Source organism: Cyanistes caeruleus, unplaced genomic scaffold (genome assembly GCF_971803275.1).
Source record: "Cyanistes caeruleus unplaced genomic scaffold, bCyaCae1.hap1.1 HAP1_SCAFFOLD_87, whole genome shotgun sequence".
Lineage (NCBI taxonomy): Eukaryota > Metazoa > Chordata > Aves > Passeriformes > Paridae > Cyanistes > Cyanistes caeruleus.
In genome coordinates, this window is record NW_028255892.1 from 1,181,399 (window position 1) to 1,202,535 (window position 21,137).

General features: G+C 51.0%; 1 protein-coding gene across 1 annotated transcript in view; it reads right to left on the reverse strand.

Moving 5' to 3' along the window:
- The window catches only part of LOC111942164 (uncharacterized), a 360,854-nt gene that overhangs the window by 324,447 nt on the left and 15,270 nt on the right, over positions 1-21,137 (reverse strand). The window contains 2 exon segments of the mRNA XM_086873093.1: positions 10,905-11,626; positions 20,259-20,934. Coding sequence (XP_086729219.1) covers positions 10,905-11,626; positions 20,259-20,934 — 1,398 coding nt within the window.

Below are 21,137 nucleotides of genomic sequence, written 5' to 3' on the forward strand. Positions count from 1 at the left end.
TGACTGTGGAGAAAACATGAAAAGATGGGATGGAAAATCTACTGCTGCTCTGGCAAAACGGATGCTTGAACTGAAAGACAGCAAGACTCAGGGGGAATACTCCACCAAAAAGAAAGCCGCTCCAGTAGCCTGTAGTCAAACTGACAAGTATGATGATAACCAAGTTTAGAGGGGCCCTGCCTCTAGCCAGGTAGAGGCTAGGGAAAACCGTGTCTTTTGGACTGTGTGGATTCGTTGGCCTGGCACATCAGAACCACGAAAATATGAGGCCTTGGTTGACACTGGTGCACAATGTACCCTAATCCCATCAAGATATGTAGGGGCAGAATCTGTTTCTATTGCTGGTGTGACAGGGGGATCACAGGACTTTACTTTAGTGGAAGCTGATGTGAGCCTGACTGAAAATGAGTAGAAGAAGCACCCCATTGTGACTGGCCCAGAAGCCCCCTGCATTTTAGGCATAGACTACCTCCGAAGTGGGTATTTTAAGGACCCAAAGGGGCTTAGGTGGGCATTTGGGATAGCAGCTATAGAGACAGAGAGCATCAAGCAATTGAACACTTTGCCTAGACTGTCAGAGAACCCATCTGTAGTAGGACTCCTGAAGGTGGAAGAACAGCGAGTACCAATTGCCACCTCGACGGTGCACCGCCGGCAGTATAGGACAAATCGAGATGCTGTGATCCCCATCCACAAGATGATCCGAGAACTGGAGAGCCAAGGGGTGGTCAGCAAAACTCACTCACCCTTCAACAGCCCCATCTGGCCTGTGCGTAAATCTGCAGGAGAATGGAGATTGACTGTGGACTATCATGCATTGAATGAAGTGACTCCACCTCTGAGCGCTGCTGTGCCGGATATGTTGGAGCTTCAGTACGAGCTGGAGTCCAAGGCAGCGAAGTGGTACGCCACAATTGACATTGCCAATGCATTTTTCTCCATTCCCCTGGCAGCAGAATGCAGGCCTCAGTTTGCCTTCACGTGGAGGGGAGTGCAGTACACCTGGAACCGACTGCCCCAGGGGTGGAAGCACAGCCCCACCATCTGCCATGGACTGATCCAGGCTGCCCTAGAAAAGGGTGAGGCTCCAGAACATCTGCAGTACATTGATGACATCATTGTTTGGGGAAAGACGGCTGAAGAGGTCTTTGAGAAAGGAGAGAAAATCATCCAGGTTCTCCTGAAAGCTGGTTTTGCCATCAAGAAGAGCAAAGTTAAGGGACCAGCTCGTGAGATTCAGTTCCTGGGGGTAAAGTGGCAAGATGGACGGCGTCAGATTCCCACCGAGGTCGTCAATAAGATCACAGCAATGTCTCCACCCACTAGCAAGAAGGAAACGCAAGCTTTCCTAGGTGCCATAGGTTTTTGGAGGATGCACATTCCTGAGTACAGCCAGATTGTGAGCCCTCTTTACCTGGTCACCCGCAAAAAGAACACTTTCCAGTGGGGCCCTGAACAACAACAAGCCTTTACTCAGATCAAACAGGAGATCGCTCATGCAGTAGCCCTAGGCCCAGTCAGAACAGAACCAGATGTGAAGAACGTGCTCTACTCTGCAGCCGGGAGCCACGGTCTGTCCTGGAGCCTTTGGCAGAAAGTGCCTGGGGAGACTCGAAGCCGACCACTGGGATTCTGGAGCCGAAGTTACAGAGGGTCCGAAGCCAACTACACTCCCACAGAGAAGGAAATTTTAGCCGCCTATGAAGGAGTTCAAGCCGCCTCAGAAGTGATTGGCACAGAAGCACAACTCCTCTTGGCACCCCGACTGCCAGTGCTGGAGTGGATGTTTAAAGGAAAGGTTCCTGCTACCCACCACGCCACTGACGCTACATAGAGCAAGTGGGTCGCCCTCATCACACCGCGCGCCCGTATTGGAAACCCGAATCGCCCTGGGATTTTAGAGATAATTACAAACTGGCCAGAAAGTGAAAACTTTAGTCTCACTGATGAAGAAGAGCAGGAACAAGTGACACGGGCTGAAGAAGCTCCACCGTACAACCAACTGCCAGCAGAAGAAACACGCTACGCTTTGTTTACTGATGGTTCCTGTCGCGTCGTAGAGATGAACCGGAAATAGAAAGCAGCCGTATGGAGCCCCACACGACAGGTCGCAGAGGCCACTGAAGGAGAAGGTGGATCAAGCCAACTTGCTGAACTCAAAGCTGTTCAACTGGCCCTGGACATTGCTGAAAGAGAAAAGTGGCCAAAGCTCTACCTCTACACGGATTCATAGATGGTAGCCAATGCTCTGTGGGGATGGCTGGAAAGGTGGAAAAGGGCCAACTGGCAACGCAGAGGAAAGCCAATCTGGGCTGCTGATGAATGGAAAGACATCGCCACCAGGGTAGAGAAACTGTCTGTGAGGGTCCGTCATGTAGATGCCCATGTCCCCAAGAGCAGGGCTAATGAAGAGCACCTAAACAATGAGCAGGTAGATCAGGCTGCAAAGATAGAGGTGTCAAAGATAGACTTAGATTGGCAACACAAGGGAGAGTTGTTCCTAGCTCGATGGGCCCATGACACCTCAGGCCATCAGGGTAGAGATGCCACCTATAAGTGGGCACGAGACCGGGGGGTGGATCTAACCATGGACAGTATTTCTCAGGTTATCCATGACTGTGAGACGTGTGCCACAATCAAGCAGGCCAAGCGGTTGAAGCCGCTATGGTACGGTGGGCGTTGGTCCAAATATAGATATGGGGAAGCCTGGCAGATTGACTACATCACACTGCCCCAAACCCGCCAAGGCAAGCGCTACGTGCTCACAATGGTAGAAGCCACCACTGGATGGTTGGAAACCTACCCTGTGCCTCATGCTACAGCCCGTAACACCATCCCGGGACTTGAAAAGCAGGTCCTTTGGAAGCATGGTACCCCTGAGAGGATTGAGTCAGACAATGAGACTCATTTCAAGAACAGCCTTATAAACAGCTGGGCTAAGGAACATGGCATTGAGTGAGTGTACCATATCCCTTACCATGCACCTGCTGCGGGAAAAGTGGAGAGGTACAATGGACTGTTAAAGACTACCTTGAAAGCGTTGGGTGGAAGATCTTTCAAAAATTGGGAGCAGCATCTAGCAAAGGCCACCTGGATAGTTAACACCCGAGGTTCCACCAATCGAGCAGGCCCAGCCCAATCCGAGCCCCTGCATAAAGTAGATGGAGACAAGGTCCCAGCAGTACATCTCAGAAGTTTGTTAAGAAAGACAGTTTAGATCAATTCTACTTCGAGTACAGACAAACCCATTCGTGGAGTTGTTTTTGCTCAAGGACCGGGTTGCACATGGTGGATAATGAGGAAAGATGGAACAACACAATGTGTACCTCAGGGAGATCTGATAGTTGGGTGAAGATTATGAATAAATGCCCTTGTCTGTATATAATGTATGTGTTGTAGGGTTAAAATATATATATATATTAATTTTGATAATAAGTTGACAATATGGGGATAAGGGGTAGAATGTCCTGGGGTGACTTTATGATACTGGTATCCCCAGTCGTCTGGTTTATGTTATATATTAAGTCCTGCACCTTTAAGACTGTCTTTGAGAGCAAGAGACGGGAAAGAAGAAGCGCGCAGTGTGTTAAGGAAAACATCACTCCCACGCACCCCGCTCCTGGACTGTGTTGTCTGCAGCACGGACAGACAGCGGGACAGAGCTTCTCTCTGACTTTTAGTTAGTTTTAGCTAGCTGAGGCAGAGGAGTTCCCTGGACCTTTGTTTTTCAATTTTCTTGGATCTGTGCAAGCCTGCTCTGGACTGAACACCCAGCCAAACCCCGGGAGCTCACGCCTGTGGCCCACCGGGGCCTGGGCCTCGGCACTTTCCAGCGCCGGAGGGACTGATAAGAACCTGAGCGAGCCGAGCTGCACCACATGAAAAAAGACTTTTCTTCCTAGACTTACCATCCCATCGAACAGCAAGAGGTTTTATTATTTAATATTACTCAATTTCTGTTAAATAAACAGCTTTTTCCACTTCTCTCCACGGAATTTTTTTTTTTTTTTTCCCTTTTCCCGGACCCGTTGGTGGGGAGGGGCATTTCCCTGTGGAGATCCCCATTTGGAGTTTTCCTTCCTGATTTGCACTAAACTAGGACAGTGGGCTTATGAGAAGATTAAGGTAATTTCATGGTTTTTTCTGGAATTTTGTGGACTATTTCTGGAATTTTGTGCTATTTTGAGGAGACTTGAAGAATTTTGAGGGGTTTTTCTTAGATTGTGTGGAAATTTGTGGAGATTTTGTGGGATATTTCTGGAATTTGGAGGGCTTATGAGAAGATTCAGGAACTTTTCTGGAATTTTGAGGGAATGTATCTGGAATTTGGTGGGATTTCTTTGGAATGTTGTGGAATTGCATGGAATTTTGTGGGATTTTGAGGAGACTTGAAGGATTTTGTGGGTTGTTTCTAGAAGTGTTAGGATTTTTTTGGAATGTTTTGTGGTTTCTGTGGAATTTTGTGGGATATTGAGGAGACTTGAAGAATTTTTAAGGATCTTTCTTAGGTTTAGTGGAAATTTGTAAAGATTATGAGGGATGTTTCTAGAATTTGGTAGGGTTTTGAGAAGATTTAGGAACTTTTGTGGGTGTTTTCTGCCATTTTTTGGAATTTTTCTGGAATTTGGTGGGATGTTTCTGGAATTTTGTGGGTTCTTTTGTAATTTGGGTGATTTTGGAGAGACTTGAAGAATTTTGAGTATATTTTTCTTAGATTGTGTGGAAATTAGTGGAGATTTTGTGGGATGTTTCTGGAATTTGGTAGGGTTATGAAAAGATTTTTGGAATTTGGGGGGATTTTTTTGGAATTTTGTGGTAATTTTCTGGAATTTCGTGGGATTTTAAGCAGCCTTGATGAATTGTTTGGGATATTTCTTAGATCGCATGGAAATTTGTGGAGATTTTTGTGGGATATTTCTGGAATGTGGTAAGCTTATGAGAAGATTTTGGGAATTTTGTGGGGTTTTTCAGGAATTTTGTGTAATGTTTATGGAATTTTGTGGGATTTTGAGGAGACTTGAAGAATTCTGAAAGGTTTTTCTTAGATTGCGTGGAAATTTGTGGAGATTTTATGGGATATTTCTGGAATTTGTTGGGCTTATAAGAAGATCTGGGGAATTTTGTGGATTTTTTTCAGGAATTTTGTGAGGTATTTCTGGATTTCGGTGGGATTTCTTTGGAATGTTATGGAATGGTGAGGAATTTTGTGGGATTTTGAGGAGACTTGAAGGATTTTGTTGGTTGTTTCTAGAATTTTTTGGATTTTTTTGGAATGTTTGGGGTTTCTGTGGAATTTTCTGGAATATTGAGGAGCCTTGAAGAATTTTGAGGGATTTTTCTTAGGTTTAGTGGGAATTTGTAAAGATTATCAGGGATGATTCTAGAATTTGGTAGGGTTTTGAGAAGATTTAGGGAATTTTGTGGGATTTTTTTGGAATGTTGTGGCAGTTTTCTTGGATTTTGTAGGATTTTGAGGAGCCTTGAAGAATTGTGTGGGATTTTTGTTAGAATGTGTGGAAACTTGTGGAGATTTTTTGTGATATTTCTGGAATTTGGTAGGCTTATGAGAAGATCTGGGTAATTTTGCTTATTTTTTCTGGAATTTTGTGAGATGTTTCTGGAATTTGGTAGGATTTCTTTGGAATGTTTTGGAATTGTCTGGAATTTTGTGGGATTTTGAGGAGACTTGAAGGAATTTGTGGGATGTTTCTGGAATTTTTAGGATTTTTTTTGAATGTTGTGGAGTTTCTGTGGAATTTTGTGGGATATTGAGGAGACTTGAAGAACTTTGAGGGATCTTTCTTAGGTTTAGTGGAAATTTGTAAAGATTGTGTGGGATGTATCTGGAAGTTGGTGGGCTTATGAGAAGATTTTGGGGACTTCGTGGGTTTTTTTTTTTTTGTAAGTTTGTGAGGTGTTTCTGGAATTTGGTGGGATTGTTTTGGAATGTTGTGGTAATTTTCTGGAATTTGGTGGGATTTTGAGGAGCCTTGAAGAATTGTGTGGGATTTTTCTTAGATTGTGTGGAAATTTGTGGAGATTTTGTGGGATGTTTCAGGAATTTGGTGGGCTTATGAGAAGATTTAGGGAATTTTGTGGATTTTTGTCTGGAATTTTGTGGGATGTTTCTGGAATTTGGTGGGATTTCTTTGGAATGTTGTGGAATTGTCTGGAATTTTGTGGGATTTTGAGGAGACCTGAGAGATTTTGTGGGTTGTTTCTAGAATTGTTAGGATTTTTTTAAATGTTGTGGGGTTTTTGAGGAATTTTGTAGGATATTGAGGAGCCTTGAAGAATTTTGAGGGATTTTTCTAAGGTTTTGTGGAAATTTGTAAAGATTATGTGGGATGATTCTGGAATGTCGTAAGGTTTTGAGAAGATTTAGGAAATTTTGTGGGTGTTTTCTGCCATTTTTTGGGATTTTTCTGGAATTTTGAGGGATGTTTCTGGAATTTTGTGATGTTTTTGTGTAATTTGGGTGATTTTGAGGAGTCTTGATTAAGGTAATTTCATGGTTTTTTTCTGGAATTTTGTGGACTATTTCTGGAATTTTGTGTTATTTTGAGGAGACTTGAAGAATTTTGAGGGGTTTTTCTTAGATTGTGTGGAAACTTGTGGAGATTTTGTGGGATATTTCTGGAATTTGGTGGGCTTATGAGAAGATTCAGGAACTTTTCTGGAATTTTGAGGGAATGTATCTGGAATTTGGTGGGATTTTTTTGGAATGTTGTGGAATTGTATGGAATTTTGTGGGATTTTGAGGAGCCTGTAAGAATTGTGTGGGATTTTTCTTTGTGTGGAAATTTGTGGAGATTTTTGTGGGATATTTCTTGAATTTGTTGGGCTTACGAGAAGATTTTGGGGATTTTGTGGATTTTTTACTGGAATTTTGTGAGGTTTTTCTGGAATTTTGTGAGATTTTGAGGAGTCTTGAAGAGTTTTGAGAGGTTTTTCTTAGATTGTGCAGAACATTGTGGAGATTTTGTGGGATATTTCTGGAATTTGGTAGAGTTTTTAGAAGATTTAGGAAATTTTGTGGGTGTTTTCTGCCATTTTTTGTCATTTTTTCTAGAATTTGGAGGGATGTTTCTGAAATTTTGTGATGTTTTTGTGTAATTTGGGTGATTGTGCTGGTTTAGGGCAAATTTGGGACAAAACCTCCAGTGGGGCTCCCCCCGGGAAGCAAACCCACGTGGCCCCTTTCTCCCACCCCCATCCAGTTTGGGAAGAGATTTCTCTGAGAGGAGTGGAAAAAATCTGTTTATTTCCCAGGCACAGCACTACCCAGCACAAAAATGAACGATATCAAATTACAAAACCTCTCGCCCTTCAGCAGAGATGAGGAACTTCAGAGGGTCTCTTTCCTGGGGGTGTTGGCTCTGTTATCAGTCCCTCTGGCGCTGGAAAATGCCGCTGCCCAGGCTGGGCTCCCGGTAGTCCAGGGGTGCTCCCGGTGCTCCCCGAGTCCCCAGTCCAGAGCAGGTTCGATTCGTTTCAGAAAAAGGGAAAGAAAACAGTCCAGGAAGACCTCTCTGCTCCAGCTAGCTGGAAAGCCAAGGCGATCTGTGTCTTGTTGTCTGTCTGTGCTGTAGTCAAAACTCCCGATGCGGGGGGAGCAAGTGCAGTCTGATAACAGACTTGGTGCTTCTTTTCCACTCACTTTTACTCTCAGATGGAATTTTAAGAATACAGAACCTGTGTCTGGGTTAGGTGGAAGAATGGGGATACAATTTAACATCATAATCAACCCAGGACACACGCCCACTGTGCTTTCCAGCTGCTTTGCTCCAGCTCCTCCCAAATCACCATGAATTCCACTGAACTGAAACAAATCCAAATCCTCGTGGGTCGGGACAAGGGCAGGGAGAGGTCACTCAGGGATCACCATCAGGGCCACAACAGCCCGACACGGGGAAATGAACTGAATTTAGGACTGAGCAAATCAGACCAGGAGAATGAGGATTAAAATCAATCTTGAGAAACACCTCCTCCCGCTCCTGAACTTTTCTGTCCGGGCCGCTGCTCGCGGGGCACAGAGAGGGGCCCGGCCGTGTCCCTCCAGACCTCCCTGGGAATCACCCCAGAGCCCTCAGCCTTCCGTGTGCCCATCCCCGGGGCCCCTTGTCCCTCCCAGTGGCTCCCGTGGCTCTCCCAGTCCATCCCAGTCTCTCCCAGTCCATCCCAGCCTCTCCCAGTCCATCCCATTCACTCCCAGTGACCCCGCCTGTCCATGTCGCCTTTCCGTGGATCTGCCGCCCCTCAGCCAATCAGAGCGCGTCTCTCTGATGACTCATCAGTTGCCGGGCAGATCCACAGAGCCGAGAGCCCCGCGCTGGACTAGGCCGCCCAGTGCCGCGCGCTTCATTCCCAGTCCCTCCCAGTGCCACCACAGTCCCTCCCAGTGCCACCACAGTCCCGCCCAGTGCCACCACAGTCCCTCCCAGTGCCACCACAGTCCCGCCCAGTGCCACCACAGTCCCTCCCAGTGCCACCACAGTCCCGTCCAGTGCCACCACAGTCCCACCCAGTGCCATCACAGTCCCGCCCAGAGGCCCGGGAGTCTCTCCCACTCCTTTTAGCCCATTCCCAGTCCATTTCGGATTCATTCCTCCTTCCACTCCCAGACATCTGCGCCTTCATCCAGTGTCCCAGTATCCACTCTCATCTCTTTCAGCGCCACCCCAGTCCCTGACAGCCTGTTCCCGGTCCCACCCGACGCCACACCACTCCTCTCCCATCTCTCCCAGTTACCCCCCAAGCTCATGCCAGTCTGTCCCCGCTGATCCCCAGTGCCCATCCCAGCGTGTCCATCTCGCTGGTGCCCTCCAGCTCCCAGCCCGGCCCCGGCCGCCTGCTCTGCTCCCTGATGGATTTCTCCCCTGCCCACATCCAGCTGAGCTGCTCCCAGGGCCAGCAGCAGCTCTCGGGCCACGTGCTGGCCACTGCCGTGCTCCCCAGCGGGGACTGGAGCCAGCAGCTCCTGGTGCTGCTGGAAACCGCCCCCGGCAATGCGGGCTCAGCTCCAGCTGCCAGGTGGAGCACGGCAGCCTGGAGCACCCCCTGAGCCGGCACTGGGGCACGGCCCGGCCCCCACAGCGCCGGGGGCAGCGGGGGAGGCACTGGGGGGGCCCAGAGGGGGACTGGGCTGTGCTGGGAGGAACTGGGAGGGAGTTTGAGATGGCCTGGTTTAAACTGGGGAAGGGATTGAGGTGCTTAGGATGGCTGGGAAGGGGATTAAAGGATGTTGGGGAGGGTGGGATGGGGTTCTGGGGGTCCTGGTGGAAACTGGGAGGGAGTTTGGGGGTGCTGGGTGTCACAGGGAGGGATTTGAGTGAGCCTGGAGGGGCTGGAAGGAGATTGGGGATTGGAAAGCAGGGATTGGGATGAGGTTGGTTGTGCTGGGCAGAGACTGGGAGGAGTCTTGATGAGTCCTGGTGGGGCTGGGAAGGGACGGGGTAGGGTTTGGGGGTCCAGGGGAAGTGGGGAGAAATTGGGAGGGGGCTGTGGGATCCTGAGAGGAACAGGAGGGGCTCTGCTGGGTCCTGGGGAGGCTGGGAAGAGACTGGCAGTGATTTACCAAAATAGCAATATTGATCCAGTATCAACATCAATCTGTTAATGGACAAAAAACCTCTCCAACAGTTTAAAGTTACGCAGTGGATGTTTAATCACAGCACTGGGCGAGGGCAGGAGTCACCCCTTAATACGCACTGCAGGTTGACAAAAGATTCCAGTGTCTATTTATTTACAAAAGTCTTGAATATCCAAAATACTAATACATATTAATACTAATGCATATGCATAATGCTAACACTTTCTGTTCCCCACTTTGGATTAAAATGCACGGTAATGAGTTTAAAAAGTCATTCTGCCTGTGTGGTTGGCTCCCTAATTTGAGGAGGGGGTCATTTTGGTGAGGAGGGGTCATCAAGAGATGAAGGAAAACCGCTCTTCCTCACTCTCACCTTTCTACCTTAACAATGGTTGACATTACAAATGACATTTGGTGCAACTCCAGTTTCCTCCCTTGTGACTTTGAAATGGGTTTCCAGATGTAAGGTCTGTGATCTTCCTGAACCCGTTTATCACTTTCTCTTTTCTCATTATAAGCACAGCTGAACAAACATACAATGACAAGTAATTTTTTACCTAAGTCCAAGACTCATTATCTCAAATCCTGCTTCTCACTCAATCATTAACTCGAAATACTTCCAGCAAGGCCTATCTCTATCTACGATCTCCAATTTTTCTACAGCACCTAATTGTTTAAAATTAGTGACTCCAAAGGAGGTTTCAGAGGGTCCTGGGTGGGCTGGGAAAGACTGGGAGGGTCCTTGGAGGGGCTTGGGGTGTCTCTGAGAAGTTTTGGGGGTCCTGACCTCTGCAGACCCCCCAGGGATGCTGTCAGACGCCACCCACAGCAAGATGCTGACGGGGATTGGAGTCTCCGTGTTGGGCTTCGTCTTCCTGGCACTGGGGCTCGGCTTCTGCCTGTGCAGGAAGGTGAGGGGGGATCCCCGGGATCGTGTCCTCCCCCCCCAACAGAGTGAGTGTGCTCCCCTCAGAGCCCCCAAGCCCGGTGTCACCCCCTTTTCTCTGCTCACACAGCTCCTGAGGCAAAAGCTTCTCGAGGATTGAAAGTCAACAATTCCCATTGTCATTCTGTATCCCATTGGATTTTCATTCCCCTGCTTTCATCCAGGTGTCCACAGGGAGCCAGGAAGATGTGGAGCCTCCCAGCCAGGTGTCTTCCCAACATGGATCACCAGGACCACGGATCACCAGGGCTCTGCCCAACGGGGGTCACTGGGGATCATCCAACGCCCATCCTCCCATGGGGGATGGAGCTGGAGCAGCGCACGAAGCTCTTCCCGCACTCGGGGCACTCGCAGGGCTTCCCTTACTGGTGCCTCCGTTGGTGTTGGGTCAAGTTAGATCTCTGTGAGAAGCTCTTCCCACACTGGGGACACTCGTAGGGCCTCTCCCCACTGTGGATGCGCCGGTGGATGGTTAGGTTGCCGTTGCGGTTGAAGCCCTTCCCGCAGTCGGGGCAGCGGAAGGGCCTCTCGTCTGTGTGAATCCGCTCATGTTTGAGGACATCAGAGCTGGTCTGAAACCTCTTCCCACACTGGGGACACTTGTAGGGCCTCTCCCCAGTGTGGATGCGCCGGTGTGCCCACAGACTGGAGCTCTGACCAAAATTCTTCCCACATTCCGAGCAGGTGTAGGGCCGTTCCCCTGTGTGGATCACCTGGTGTGTCATCAAATTAGAGATATCTCTGAAGCTCTTCCCACATTTCCCACACTCATAGGGCTTTACCCCAGTGTGAATCTTCTGGTGTTTCCTCAGGTTGGAGCTCTGGCTGAAGCTCTTCCCACATTTCCCACACTCATAGGGCTTTTCCCCAGTGTGGATCCTCTGGTGCTGGATGAGCTGGGAGCTCTTTCTGAAGCCCTTCCCACATTCCAAGCACTTGTGGGGCTTCTCCCCCAGCTCTGAGCTCCGGCTGGATCTCTGGCCGTGTTCCTGGCACTGGGGGGATCTTTCCTCCTCGCAGCTCCCTGGACTGCGTTTGCAGCCCCTCCTCGTGCGGGATCTCCAGGGCTTTTCCTCCTCCTCTTCCATCTGGTAGAAATTTGGAATGAAAATTCATGATTAGGTGGAAAAAAAGAGAGGAGAGTGCCTTGGGCTGGGGATGCCTCTGTTGGGAAGGCAGAATTAGAAAGAAATTATAAATATGTCTCTTTAGCCAAAAAGGCTAAGGAAGAAATACAAATGAAAGCATGGTTTGAATAAGTCAAAGAAACCAGGCTGGTGTGCCAGAACACGTTCTTTCCCCCAGTAAAACCAAGCTGAGACCCCTCTTCCCAGCCTTATAAGGAAAGGTCTGAAGAACCCTGAGATAACTAAAAATATGCAAAACCAGCGATTTCTATAGGTTGAACACAAATGTTACTGTATTAGGATACTTAGAAAGATTGGTCAGTAAAGGAATAGAATATTCAATGTATAGGTTATATAAGTAATTGTAAAAGAGAGTTCTCTCTCTTGGCTCTCTTTGTTCTCTTAGTCTCTCTTAACTCTTGGCTCTCTTGCTACTCTCTCTTGGCTCTCTCTTAGCTTTCTTGTTTCTCTTAGCCTTCTTGCCTCATGCTTTCTACACTCTTGCTGCTCTCTTTTTCCTGTTCTTTCCTGCTCTTCTTTATCCTCTTTTTCCTGGCTCTCTCACTTCTGTTCTGTTATTCTCTTTCTTAGCAATCTTAAAGTCTTGAACTCATGTATTCATATTTTACCCCCTTTTGTATTGTTCTCTCCGAGCCTGCTTTGCGCTCTATCTGTCGGCTCATGGCAGGCTCTCCCTCTCTCTCTCTCCCACGCCCTGAAATAAACAACTAACATCTAACTCGACTATAGAGGTCTCTGCCGAGTCTCAGACCGTCCACCCCCGATGTGTCTCCTGCATGCCTCCTTGCCCAGGTTCGTCTCAGAAAGACATTGGGCATCTTGTGTCTGTAAGAACCTCAAAAACAACAAGATTCAGCCCAAACAACAAAACACAGATCACAAACAAACCAAACAACAAGATTCAGCCAAAACCCCCTGCACAATAGAAAGGTTCAGCTCCTGCAAGAAACTAAAGCACCAACGTTTACCACAGTAAGGCTCAGAAACACCAAGATTCTGCCCCATAAAAATTGTGGATAGCCCACTGTGGTCGCCCGCTGCATGTGGGGAGGCAATGCACCTGGGGCTGGGGGAGCTCCAGATACAGGAATGAACTTCGTGCTGCTTCCTCTCCCTGCTCCTCCTCCTCCTCCTGTGGCCCTACTCGACCTCACACTCCTCCTCCTCCTCCTTCTGCACAACCCCAGGTACATATATTTTGACCGTCTTTTTCCTCAACCCTGTTTCTCCTTCCCTTCTCCTCCTGCCCCCAGGCCCAGCACCCACTGCCGCCTCCCTCTTCCCCCCCAGTCCCACAGCATCCCACCGCAGGGGCACGGATGCAGCTGGGCCAGCTCGGCCTGGGGCAGCGCTGGGCTCTCGGCCGCTTCCGCCCGCACTCGCTCCCCACTGCAGCCGCTCCCGCCACCACAGCGCGGGGGGGCCCGGCCTTGGCGCTCCCCCCTCCCACCTCCCCAAATTCCCCTCCAGGGGGGCGCCAAGGCCCGGGGGGGAGGGGCGCAGCTGGGCTCCAGCTGGGGAACGCTGGCAGCTGCGGCTCTGCCTGGACACTGATGAGTCATCAGCGCCGCGCGCTCTGATTGGCTCAGCCCTGCCTGAGCCCTGCGCCTGCACCAAGGGGGGACACCCTGCTCCAGGGGGGATGGCCCCAAAACGGGGCAACCCCAGCAAAGGAACAACAACAAAGCCTCTTTACAAACTGATCCCCTCAACCTCACTGCACATAGGGCCAGGGACGTGGACATAAGGAAGTGACACGAGGAGCCAGCAGCTGCACAAAATGTTATTAATTGATGACACAGACTGCTGCTCAGCCAAGGTCCTGCTAAATTCATCAACTTCCAGAAGAACAACAAAGACTTAACACAGCCATCAATATCGTTAGCTATACAAAAGTGGGGTGCATATTAAGGGGGTATGTAGGAGGTGCATTGGGAAGTCTGTACCTCTCCAGGACTTCAGCCAATGGGGAAAGGGAGAGGGAGATGTGGCCGGGAAAATTAGGATGAAAAGGAGGCTGTGTCCTCCAACAATTGGAGAGACCCCATGGGAAATGTCCCATGGCCTCTCCCTTTTTTTCTGAATGAAATTACTTTTACAGGACTCCTCTGTCTTCCTTGTGGACAGAAACCTGTGGGGATGTCAATTTTTCCACACACCCTGGGGCTCCTCCGCAATTCCTTCCACCGTCCGGGCCGGCGGGCAGTGAGTGCAGCTGAAGGGGCCTCACCCAGTTTGGGGGATCGGCTCCCTCGGCTGGCGGCGGCACCGGGCATTGATTGGGTACCCGAGAGTGAGCAGGAGACAGACGAGTGACGGAGCAGGGCGGCTCTCAAGAGTCGGCAGGGAGAGAGCACTGAAAATCTCAGCAGTGACTACAGTGGCATCTTCGGGGAGTGAACATGGCAGGGCACCCAGGGAGGGGACAAAAGGGAAAGTCACAATGGGGTCCCAGCAAAAGGGATGAGGATCCCAAAATATCTCTCAAGGGTCCCTTGGGAGCATGTGGAGGTCGTTTGCACATTCTCCCAGAGGGAATTAAGGACATGGACACCCAGGGGGGCAAGAAGGGAAGTCCAGAAGGGATTTAGACAACAGGGGATGGATGGTGTTGGTGTGCTGGGAAGGGATTGGCTGAAGGGGAGTGTGCAGGAATGTGCTTAAGGCAAGAAGCAGCAGGAGGAATCCATGGGGTAAGAAAAAGGATGATGGAAAAGAAGAGGAAGAGAAAAATACTGAGGATTGGGATGTTTTTCGGAAGGGTCTTATCATCAGATCCTTTGTATCCCAGTTTTGGAGGACAGGAAAACAAGGAGGTGAGGATTTCAGGGGGTTTCTCTGAGCTGGGAGCGGCAGGAGCGGGCGCAGAGCTGCGGCACCGGGAGCACGGGCTGGGGGCCTGTGGGGAGCTGTGGGGCCGGGCCGGGGCTGTGGGGCAGCCGGGGCTCAGCGCCGGGCGCTGCCTGAGCCCAGCACCCCCCGGGCAGGGCCGGCAGTGGCCCCCGGCCCCCAGGAGGCTGCGGGACGCCCCGGCCGCTGCCCGGCCCCGTGGAGCTGCCGGCCCTGCCCGCCGGGGGGGCCGCCTTTGGACACTGCGGCAGGACAGGGACCGGCTCTGGGATACGGGCTGGGGAGGGGAGCCTCAGCACAGCCAGCACGAGGAAGGAACAGCTCACAAATGGCGATTAGACCTGCAAGGATCCACATGATCTTTTAAGCATTTCCTGCTGGGTCCCTGGAGAAAGGAAGGATTTTGCAGAAAGCTCAGCAGCTGCCACAGGATGAGCACCCACAGGCACTGAGGGGGCTGCAGCAGCGACAGAAGAAGCCCCTGCAGCACTTGCTCACAAAGGCTCAGCAGCTGAATGCAGCAAGGGATGAGCAAAAGGCCAAGCTGAAGGCAAAGGCCATGGCACAGTTCCTACAGCCCCTGAGGGATCAAGCCCAGGGCCCAAGGGGGCCCCAGCACCCAGGGGACACCCTCGGCCACAAGCACCTGGCACAGGCATTGCCCTCCTGGCCAGGGCACAGCCCACCCAAACAGCCCCTGGCAAGGAATCAGCCTTCCAGCTGCAGGGCACAAGGACACTGCAAGCACAGACAGCAGCACCCTCAGCACCAGCAAGTCCAGCCCTTGATGGACACGCATTCTTAGCGGTGGCACAGCTCCCATTCCACCAGGGACCCACCACACTGCAGCCCTTGGGAACATCCAGGGTGGCTCTGGATCCAGAGGAGACCTTTCCTGATGGACACAGGGGCCTCTCCATCCACTCAGAATCTTACACCTAAAGGTGTTAGGGAATATTTTAATTATTAAGGCACTAAGTGGGAAAGATGAGTGGGTGTGTTTTATTCAAACACTATTAGCTGATGTGGGGGATAGGTTTGAAATGCAGAACCTTTTATTTACTCACAATTGTGATTATAATTTACTGGGAAGGGATTTGATGGCTAAATTTGGAATGCAAATTAATGTTGCAAAAGGTGATACAGAGGCTGGTTCTGTTGTACCTCTGTGTCAAATGTCTGGCAGAGCCATGGCTGAAGTGAACCCACAAGTGTGGGCAGCCCCAGGGAAATTGGCAAAATTAGATATGGAGCCTCTCCAAATTTCCCTGAAGCAACCAGGACAAGAGGTGTCCAAAAGCAATCCCCTGTTCCAAGGGAGGGAAGGAAGGGCTCACAGCCTGTCTGGGAGTCCTGCTCAAGGCACGGCTTGGGGAGCCAGGGATGGCTCCCTAGAATGCTCCTATCCTGCCAAACAAGAAATCCAATGGAATCCACAGAATGCTGCAGGACCCAAGAAGAAGAAATGAGATGATGAAACCGAGGCACTCCACACTCTCAGATCCTTACACCAGCCTGAACCAGGTGCCCTCCTCACACTGCTGCCATTCACAACTTGATGCAAAAGATGCTTTCTGGGGATCTGCCCACTTCCAGAGGATGCAAACACAATTCTGCCTTGGGCTGGACACAAGAGGTAGAAGGGAAAATGCTCAAGACATGGACGGTCCTTCTGCAGGGATGCACGGAAGCACCGGCCTGATTGGGGCAAGCCTTGCAGGAAATATCAAAGGAATTGACCTCACCCCCAGGGACTGGCTTAATGCAGGATGTGGAAGACTTGATCCAGTCAGGAGGACAAGGAGAGGAGGTAGAGGAAGCCTCTGTGAAATGGCTTCATTTTCAGGCTAAAAAGCAGCTTTGAGTATCTGAAAAAAAAGAAAGGGCAAATGATTGAGAAAATGATTACATATTTGGGACAATTTTTGATTGAAGGTTTGTCTTGTACTGACCCTGAGAGGGTTCAGGGAATCTCAGAAATAATGTTACCCAGGACTAAAATGGAGGTGCAGCAATTCTTAGGATTAACAGGATTCACAGGAGCTGGATTGAGGATTCTCTTTTCCACCCAGAACATTGCGCGAATTTTTTCCTCCCAGATCGTCTCAATGTTATGGAGTGGACATAAGAAAGAGTACATAACTCAACAAAATGAAAAAAAAAAAAGATTGATGCCCCAGCCATGGCTCTTCCAGACTCAGAAATCTGAATTGCAAGGGAATATTAAACAGGCCACCCCTGAGCCTGCACTGAAGGCAACGCAGCAGCAGCCAGGGCTCCCCAGCGGGGGAAGCCCCTGCGCCTGCCCACAGATCCTCTGCTCAAATCCTCGGCCTGGCCACCCTCCTTTGCCATCTCCAGCCACTGCGGGACAATCCTTGCTCTCACTCTTGCACCTTCAGGCCTTTCTGTGCCTGCCCTCGCCACAGCTGCTGGGGAAGGCACCGGGACAATTCCACTCTGCCTCTCAATTACACTCACACTCTGCCCTGCCTGAGATTAGCTGCTGGCAAAATAGACCAACTTGAAAATGGCTTCAAATCTTATTTCTCTAAAGGGACTTGGTTTGCCTTTGCCTTGGGGAAAGGAATTTTAATGTTTCTTTTCCACCACTTAGCAGAGATGAAATTAACATCTCCACAGACTGGGAATAGCCCAAAAGATTCCCCCCAAGATAACGACCATCAACAAAACATCAACACCCAGCAGCAAACATCAACCAACATCTTACCCCAGACACTGCCCCAGGCACAACTGGAGACACCTGGTCTGGAAAAGGCTGAGCAGAAAATCCAGGAGTGCCCACCTAATTCCCATCACAGGCACAGAAATCCGGCTGCAACAGGAAACCAAATCCTAACAACTCCACACCTTCAAACCAATGAACAATAAAGCAAGGGTTTTCTATGGTGTCAGAGTGTATAAATTTAGAAAAATCTAGTCAAACTCGTGTGTCATGGAATGATTTTCTCTGCACACCCAGCCTAAGTGTGCATGAAATTATTCCTGTTGCACATTCTGGCCAGAATCAAGTAATGCCTTATTTTTCTAAAGACATTGTTGAATAGTTTTTGCTTTTCTCAGTTTCAGTGAAAGGATTACACCGTTAGAGTAATTTTTTGTAATAATTTTACTTCTATATTGTCGGTTCTGTTTGGGCCAGTGGTGTGAGAATCAGTTTTAGTCCTAGGAGAATGAAAAGAAAACACTTGATTGCTTTCTCATTTTTGTTTTATATTTGTACTTGACTCTTAGTCATTAAAAAATGATGGTATGAGTTTTTTGATGTTCCCCTTTAAGCTGCACTTTGAAAACCAGAAGAGCTTTAAAGTTGGTGCTTTAACACATAAACAATTAGTAGAATATTGTTTTAAAAAAAATAAATAGCAGATCTGTGGGGGGCCACGTGTGAGTCACGGGATGTCTGCCCTGGAAGAGAAGCTTTGCTCCAGGCAGCCAGGAGAGGAGCTTTAGAAATGCAAATTAACACTGATGAGACAAAGCCTGCACAATGGCCCAGGGGCTTCCTGGCTGCAGGAGGAATTGGGCTGATTCCAGGAAGCAAAAACAGAGGCAATGAGTGAATCTGCTTGGAGATAGGGCCAGGGACTTGTACATAAGGCAACAAAGGGAGAAACCATCATTTTCAGAAAATGTTACTAATTGACAAGGACTGCTGCTCAAACCAAGTCCCGCTACATTCCTGAACTTCCTGAAGATCAAACACTTCACAGAGCCAGGAATATCGGGTGTTATACAAAAAGGACATGCAGCAGGCGGATCGGGAAGGCTGAACCTTCCAAGCACCTCGGCCAGTGTTGGGCAAAGGGACAGGGACATGCGGCCGGGAAAATCAGGACAAAAACGAGGCCGCGTCCTCCAACAACTGGAGAGAGCGCACGGCAAATGCCCCATGGCCTCTCCCTTTGGGCAGCAATAAAGTCACTTGCACACCACTCCTCTGGCTCCTTGGGCCACACAAACCTCTGGCGCCGGGAATTTTCCCGCCCGGCCCCGGGCACAGCGCAGCCACCTCCGGCCTCCCGACACGAAGCGGGACGAGCCAGCGCTGCTCCGCCACCGCCTCCTGCCGAGGCCCCAGCGGCAAGGAGACCGCGGGCAGCCGCTCCCGCAGCGCCCTCAGCCCAGGGCCAACACGGGCCGGCCACGGCACAAGCCACCCGCCACAGCCCCCTGCCGCCCCCTCCCGGGCCCGCAGCGAGCCCCGAGCCCCCGCAGAACCGAGCGCGGCTCCCACCTGCGATGGCCGGGGCCGCCTCCGAGCTCCGCCGCCGCCTCACCGGGCTCCGGCCGCTGCTGCCGCTGCTGCCGCCGCTGCCGGGCCCGCACAGACGCTCCGGCAATGGCGGCTCTCCTGCCCCACGGCCGCCCTCGGGGCGCCAGCGGGGCCGGGCTTGTCCCCCCTCTGCCCAATCAGCGCGCGCCAAAACCACGAGTGACGGCAGCAGCAGCCAATCGCTGCCAGCGGCGGGCTCTGCACACGGCACAGCCCCGCCCCGCGCTCTCAGGACCCGCCCCGGGCTGCGTGAGGGGAAAGGCGGGGATGAGGAACAGCCCTGGAACGGGCCCGGCCCGAGCCGCCATTGAGCTCCCAACGCAAAGTTCTCCGCACCTCCCGGCCCGCCTTGCCCAGCCCTGGCTGCTGGGTGCCTCCGGCTCAGCGGGAAGCCCTGGAGCCTCATGCACATCTAATTAGGAGCATCAGTGCATCGCTTTGATTTCCCCCAAATAAGGGAACCCCCCCCCCGCCCCTTTGGCTGAGTGGAGGAGAGGAGAGATTTCTTGCACTAAACTCCCAAAATTACCAAAACCAAAGCGAAGTGAACCGGGACCCCCCAGCAGCGCCTCTCTGCCGTCCCAGCTGAAGCCCTCGCTGGCTGCTCCAGGCTGGAGCGGCACACTGGGAGCACTGGGAAGGGGCCCCGGCTCGGGGCGCAGCCCCCGGGGCAGCCCCACGGCCCCCACGGCAGCTCCAAGGCTCCGCCAGCCGGGATGGAACGTGGGACGGGGAGCAGGGGAAGGGACGGGGATACCAGAGCCGAGGGAATACGAGGGTCACCGGGGGCACTTCACGAGCATTTAACGCAAAAGATAAAATCATAAGGGAGACAAAAGCAACAGCACCTGTAGCACCATAGCACAGGGCCACACAAGGACATGTCCCACTGCTGTGGGGTGATGCTGGCCCGAGTCCAGGCACCCACCACAGCTGCTCTCTCACTGCCCTCCACAGCCACACAGGGAGAGAAAATTTAACCAAGGGTTCATGAGTTAAGGACCCGGGAGCATTTCCTCATCAAATGAAGTCATGGATAAAACAGGAGATTTGACTTGAATTTATTGCCAATAAGCTCAGAGCAGGAGAATAAGAAGACCCTTAAAAGCACCTTCCTTCCACCCCTCCCTCCTTCCAGCTCTGCATCCTAACCTGGCAGTGCAGGGATACAGGGAATGGAGGCATGGTCAGTTCATCTCCCGGGGCTTTTCCTGCTGCTCAGGGACAGGAGTCATTCCCCTGCTGCACTCTGGGATCTCTCCCACCAGAGAAGTCTCCAGGAACTTCTCCAACCTGAGTCCATTCCATGGGAGCAGCCCCCTCACAGTGCTGCAGCGTGGGTCATTCTGCCACGGGGTCAGACCTTCCAGGACAGGCGGCTCCAGCAGGGACCCCTCTGTCCACAGGTGTCCCCTGGGGTCACAGCCTCATCTCAGGCATTCCCCTGCTCTGGCATGGGCTTCTCCAGGGGCTTTGGGTGTATCTCTGCATCCCAGTGAATCTCCAGGGGCAGTCAATCTGCAATTCCCATTGTTGGTCTGTGTTCTGATGGATATTCCTGCCTTTGTGTTTACCCAGGTGCCCACGGGGAGTCAGGAAGATCTGTTTGGTCAAGGTTGAGCTCTGTGAGAAGCTCTTCCCACACTGGGGACACTCGTAGGGCCTCTCCCCAGTGTGGATGTGCCGGTGCCTGATGAGGGTGCAGTTTTGTGAAGCCCTTCCCACAGTCAGGGCAGCGGAAGGGCCTCTCCTCTGTGTGAATCCACTGATGTTTGATGAGACCTGAGCTCCTTGGAAATCTCTTCCCACACTCAGGATGCACTGGTGTGCTCCGAGGTTGCAGCTCCAGCTGAAGCCCTTTCCACACTCCCCACATGTGTAGGGCTTTTCCCCTGTGTGGATCTTCTGGTGACAAATCAGATTGGACATCTCAATGAAGCTCTCCCCACATTCCCCACACTCGCTGGGGCATTCTCCTGTGTGGATGTTCTGGTGCCAGATCAGGTGGGAGCTGCGACTGAAGCTCTTCCCACATTCCAAGCACTTTCCAGGCTTTTCCCCTGTGTGGATCCTACAGTGGTTAATCAGGACAGAGATCTTCCTGAACCTCTTCCCACACTCCCCACACTCCTAGGGGCTCTCCCCAGTGTGAATCACCTGGTGCCAGATCAGATGGGAGCTATTCTTGAAGCCCTTCCCACACTCCCCACACTCCCAGAGCCATTCCCCAGGATGGATCCTCTGGTGTTCCCTCAGCTTGAAGCTCCAGCTGAAGCTCTTCCCACATTCCAAGCATTTGTGGGG